General features: G+C 45.3%; 1 protein-coding gene across 2 annotated transcripts in view; it reads left to right on the top strand.

Annotated features, from left to right (window-relative positions):
• The first annotated feature begins 6 nt into the window (after positions 1-6).
• ldb1b (LIM-domain binding 1b) overlaps positions 7-5551 on the top strand; it is a 26331-nt gene continuing 20786 nt past the window's right edge. Inside the window, exons 1-2 of one of the 2 annotated variants that reach the window (XM_087178161.1) lie at positions 7-145; positions 5019-5184. In XM_087178161.1, coding sequence (XP_087034287.1) covers positions 5157-5184 — 28 coding nt within the window. In that variant the 5' untranslated portion in view covers positions 7-145; positions 5019-5156. Of the gene's footprint in view, positions 146-4791; positions 5185-5551 lie in introns of those variants that run through there. The other variant, XM_087178162.1, reaches the window with a different exon arrangement.

Below are 5551 nucleotides of genomic sequence, written 5' to 3'. Positions count from 1 at the left end.
GGGTGGAGGGGACTTCCATTAATACGGAAAAAAAAGAAAGGAGGTGAAGGAAGAACAAGAGAGCATGCAGAGAGGTGGAAAGGGGAGGAGAGAAAGTGACAAGACATCAGCTGGAGGAGACCACCCTTCCTGCAGAACAGCAGAGGTGAGAGACTATCCGGCGAAAGGTAGCTGCTTACAGGTGTACACGTTCATGGGCACGTACGCACACAAACACACTCAGCGTGGTAACAGAAGCCTGCATCAATAATGTAGCCGAGAGAAACAGGATGCAGATTCTGCCTTACATAAGAGTTTACAGAGAGCTGGCTGGCTCAGAACAGCCCCTTTCATTCTCTGGTTTGCCCTCCGGCTGGATGCACACAAGATTTCTTAAGCTGATTAACCACCACATTTGCCATCTAAACAACTTTTGAAGACAAGTGTGCTGCAACAAAGGCACAAGAACGGTGCTAAAGCCATTTTTAACGTGAGCCTACTGACTCTAGGTGATTTGTTGTACTCTGTGGAGCATTTTTTTTTTTGTTAGTAATTTGCTGGATCTTACATTATTGAGAACAGGTGTGTTGTAGCAGGCATGGTTAGTTGACAGTCGACAAAGTACAAGTGCTTCAACATCAATGACTGGGGAACTGAACTTAGTCTGTTCTGCTGTGACAAGCTGGCCGAACCTGACAGGAACCAAAACTCATTGTTCAGGGTCACAGGGTGAGAGAGACATGATGGGAGTTCAGCAGGAGCTATTATTTACATCACATAGGCTGGATACTGTAGGATAAAACAGACCAAATACAATGTGAAACACACCTTGGACTTAAAGCTGTGCTAATCAATCATTTTAGCCATGCTATCAGCACAGTTGGTCCACCACTTTGGCCCAAACTGAACTATCTCAACAACTACAGGATGAATATGAAATACAGTAAAGACACTGATGTCACCAGGGGGATGAATTCCACTGACTTTGGTGATTCCCTGATTTTCCTTTAGTGACGCGACAAGGTTCAGTTTTGTGGTTTTGACTGAAATGTCTTGACAACTGTTGGACAGATTGCCATGGTACAAACATTAGTTTCCCTTCAGGATGAATTGTATTAGCGTTGGTGCTCATCTGATGCAAACTTCATGGTCCAAATTTCAGGTTAAAATTTTTCTATTTGCCCATTTATGACCAAATACCTGCAATACTAATAATTAGCAAATGTTAGCATGCTAGCATGCTAATGTAAGATGGTGAACATGTTCTGCCAAATATTAGCATGTTAGCAGTACACTGATCTGGGGATACATTAGTTAGTGTGGCTTTAGATTCTTTAGCATCTTTTGGCTTGTTTTGACTTTATATGGCCATCAACTCTACTGTTTTGATTCAGTCTTACTGGCAGACAGGAACAGGAAGTTAGTGGCGACATAACATGGTAAATAGTGGAGCATATAGCAGCTAAAGATCCAGATATTTCCCTCAGTAGTTGGTAGAGACTAAACCAGAGCATAAATGAGGGTGAATATTCGACTAACGTTCATCAGGTAGACACAAAAATGATTTCAATCGAGGGCTAATGTTGCTCTGTATCTGCTGGATGCAGACTTGGCAGCTGTTTGGCAACATGTTTGCCATAACGCCTTTATGAGGTGATAATTTGTCAGTGTTTGTACCTGTATTTGTAGCTTGTTGCCTTGCCACAAGTCACGCCAAAATAATCAATTAATTCGGGTTTTATTAAGAAGTTTTATAGATAAATGCCTGCAAGGACCAAGGAAAGTAGAAAGAAGGCACAGATTAAACATGTAAGAGAAACATTCATCCTAATCCGACAAAGTTTATTGCAGAGCAGCACAGCGGGAAACTTGATAAGCTCCAAAAATTGCTTTCTTCTTCTCCCTTGCTATTTTCTTCTCCGGTGCCTTTTCTTCACCTTCTTGTTTTGTGTTTACTGTCTGTCTTTTACTTTAATCTCCCTCCACGGCTTTCTTTGTCTCTGTTATTTATCTGTGTTATGTGGGCTTTGACTATCTGTTAACTGGCAAACTGCTAATGTGTGTGTGTGTGTGTGTGTGTGTGTGTGCTTGTATATAAATAATTATGGCGAGGTGTAAGACAGTGTGCTTTGTGCACACATCCGTTTGAAAGTATGAACTTGTCAAAACTGTCTCTATGAAACTGTTAATGTGGGCAGATATATGTGTGATTCACAGTTTTCATTTGTAAATGTGTGTGTGTGTAGAAGCTCATCATGCTTGTGCTATCCTTTTTCTGCCACATTGCCATGGCGACAGTGCCCTCCCGGGGTAATGGGGGACGAGTGCGCCAGAGCTATTTATTCTCTCTTTCTCCCTCCCTCCCTCCATCCATCTATCGCCCTCTCTTTCCCTCTGTCGCTCTCTCGCCATCTCTCTCACTCCCTCCATCTCTGCCCTCCTCCTCCTGCAACCTCTCCATCTCCCTCCTTCCTCTGCTCTTTCTTCCCCTCTCTGATTGGCTTAACACTCTCCTCCTCAAAATGAGATACTGCCTAATGAGACAGAGGGTGAGGAAGAGAGGGAGGGAGACAAAGAGCAAGTGTCTTAAAAAAGGGAAGTAGAAATATGTGGGGGAGGCGATCTATGCAGACTTGTGTTCCTCTTTGCATGTTAAGAGAGAACCTGATTTAACAAAACTCTGCAATGTCATTTTGGAGGGAAACGGCATATGCCAGTGATATATATTTGTACATATAGCTTTCTGTCTCAGCCATGTGCATATATGTATGTACTGTAATGTATATGCATTTAGTCTCTTAAGGAAGAAGTGTGTGAGTTTTGCTGGAAGTGATGAGCTCAGTTGGGGTCATGACCTTTGTAAAAGCTTTTAAATCCCTTAATGGGCAGAGTTTGTGTATGTGTTGTTTAAAGCAGTGGTTTCCAACTTGTGCAGAATTGTTTTTGGGGGGGTGGGGGGTGGTGGTGGTTGTATGCTGTCTCTTAGCCATTTGCAGCAAGTTCCCAGAGCATCCCTAAGCTACCTGGGTTCTGGCAGTGGCTTCATATTTAGCGTACACATATGAGGCTGGTATGAGTCTTCTCATCAAACTCGCAGCAAGAAAGCGAATAATTCCTGAAAATGTCGAAATATTCCTTTAATCATCTCATGACTCCTCAGATTTATCTTTCAACCCATTTTGGGAGTACTGACTCCCGGGTTGGCAACATGAAAACACCAAAACCGATAATGTGTCTGTCTCTCAGTTGCCTACTTTCCAACTTCCCTACCCTGTCTGTGGCACTCAGCCCCAAAGCCCATTGGTGCTCATTTAAATCCTTAGAAATGGGTCACTAATATATACTTTAACTTTAAAAAAAAAAAAAAAAAAAAAAAAGACCAAATAATTGCCTGAAACAGGTGGGCACTCAGTTGTTACTCAAACAGGAGTAAATAGTGCTTTTGTTGGGGACTATTTTGAGCTGTGGATTAGCACACATTTGTGTAGGTGAGACTGACTCAAAACAAATTACAGTGTGCATATTCAAAGTAATGAAGGAACATGTGCAGCAGTTCGGCTCACAGATGTGCTTTATAATAGTTTTTGGACAACAATGGAGCTCTATGGCACAGAGGAATAATTTGATACATAAGTAGTTGTTGTAGATCAGTTCAATGTTGGTTTTGGTCTTTTCATGGTAATTGTTGACAATGGCCAGACTTATCCTTCAGGTGTGTCTTGTACATAACCTGGACCTAACAATTCTCTCCCTCACTCACACACACACACACACACACTCACACACACACACGTAAACTTGTGAATCTAACGGGGAAAGACAAATGACATAGTGATGGAAGACAGATTAGAGTGAGATGGAGACGGTGGGAGGGAAAGGTAGAACGGAAGAAGGAGTAATAAGGAAAGAGAGAGAGAGACGCGGAGAGGGAGGAGGGAGGGAGAGGAGAGGAGGACAGGGGGAGAGCGGGAGAGATAAATGGCCGAGTAGACAGGAAGATGAGTGAAGCGAGAGAGCAACACAGTGTGACATACTGCAGACAGAAAGACTAACGGAGCGAGAGAGTGAATGGGTGAGAAAAGGAGACGACAGCGAGGGAGGGAGAGAGAGAGAGAGAGAGAGAGAGAGGAGAGAGAGCCGAGGCACGTCAATCGCCCCCTCCTCTCTCCTCCTCCCTTTTCCTCCCCCTTTTCCCTCCCCCCTGCCCTCCCCTGCCATGTAGCAGACCTGCGCTGGATGGTAACAAGCCACTCAGACGGCTGCAGCGCACACACACACACACACACACACACACACACACACACACACACACACACACACACACACACACACATATAAAGCCAAATTTCCTGAAAATCATTTAAACCTTCATATGTGCACTTCCGTGTGTGTGTGTGTGTGTGTGTGTGTGTGTGTGTGTGTCCATATGTGAGAGTGTGTGTGTGTGTGTGTCATTGTAGCAGCAGTGGAAGAAAAACAGCCTCTACATATTTAAAGGGGAAAAAAAGGACCCACATCACATGGTTGTTATTCTCTCAAATCTGCCTCTCAGGTCACTTTGACAGTCCACTCTCTCTCTCTCTCGCTCACTCACACTAGCGCACACACACATACACACACACTCTCGCTCTTGCTCTCACTCTCTCTCTCTCTCGAGCACTCAGCCTCTCATTCCCTCCCTCTCTCTTCCTCTCTTTCTCCCTCTCTCCTCCCACCTGAGCTGTAATTTGCAGGACTGATGAGGGTGAGGGCAGAGCAGAGGCAGGAACAGAATTCTCCTCACTCTGTAACACACACACTTACACTCGCACACACACACAGACGGTGTGATTCACAGTGTACAGCTACAACTGAGAGAATCCGATCCTTTGTGTGTGTGTGTGTGCTCTTTTTTTAACCTCTTCTTCCCCTCTTTTTCTCCCTCGTCGTCACTCTCTCCTCCCTCCCTCCCTCCCTCCCTCCCTCCCTCTCTCTTTGCTCCCTGGTGGTGTGTATGTGTCTGTGTGTGTGCCTGTGTGTGTGAACCGTGGGGATAACAGACGCTCATGTGAGCAGCCTCAGTGGCGGCAGCAGTGACTGGTGAGAGAGAGGAGAGGAGAGGAGAGGAGAGGAAGAGAGCAGGGATAACACAGCCACCACCATCATTCTGATCGGATTCACACCAGACATGTGAGAAGATGTCCGTGGGCGGCTGCGCGTGTCCCGGTAAGTAGCTGCCGTGGTGATGGTTTGCCATTAACGACAGCCCCGCTGCTGCTGCTGCTGTTGCCAGTCGCTGACTTTTTCTGGTCGTTGATGTTGTTGTTGTTGTTGTTGTTGTTGTTGTATTTTGGTCGGTGAGTTCAGCCGCTGCCGTGGCGTGACTGGGGCAGAGAGAGACAGGGAGAGAGGTGCCCCGGGGCCCTGGGGCTCTGTTTGCAAAGGCTCATGGGAGGTCGCCCTCTGTGACGGCTGAGAGGATGGAGAGCAAAGAAAATACCAGAATAGATGGATCAACACGTAGTCTTGTCTCATTCTCTCTCTCAAAGTGCTTTTAACTGTTTGTTGTTTAGTTTGAAGAGAAAAAGATCTT

Source organism: Seriola lalandi, unplaced genomic scaffold, assembly GCF_002814215.2.
Source record: "Seriola lalandi dorsalis isolate HSWRI2012SDOR001 ecotype SW California unplaced genomic scaffold, Sedor1 jcf7180002054678, whole genome shotgun sequence".
In the NCBI taxonomy this organism is placed as follows: domain Eukaryota; kingdom Metazoa; phylum Chordata; class Actinopteri; order Carangiformes; family Carangidae; genus Seriola; species Seriola lalandi.
The sequence above is the reverse complement of the archived record's forward strand: the minus strand, read 5'-3'. Positions and strand labels throughout refer to the sequence as shown.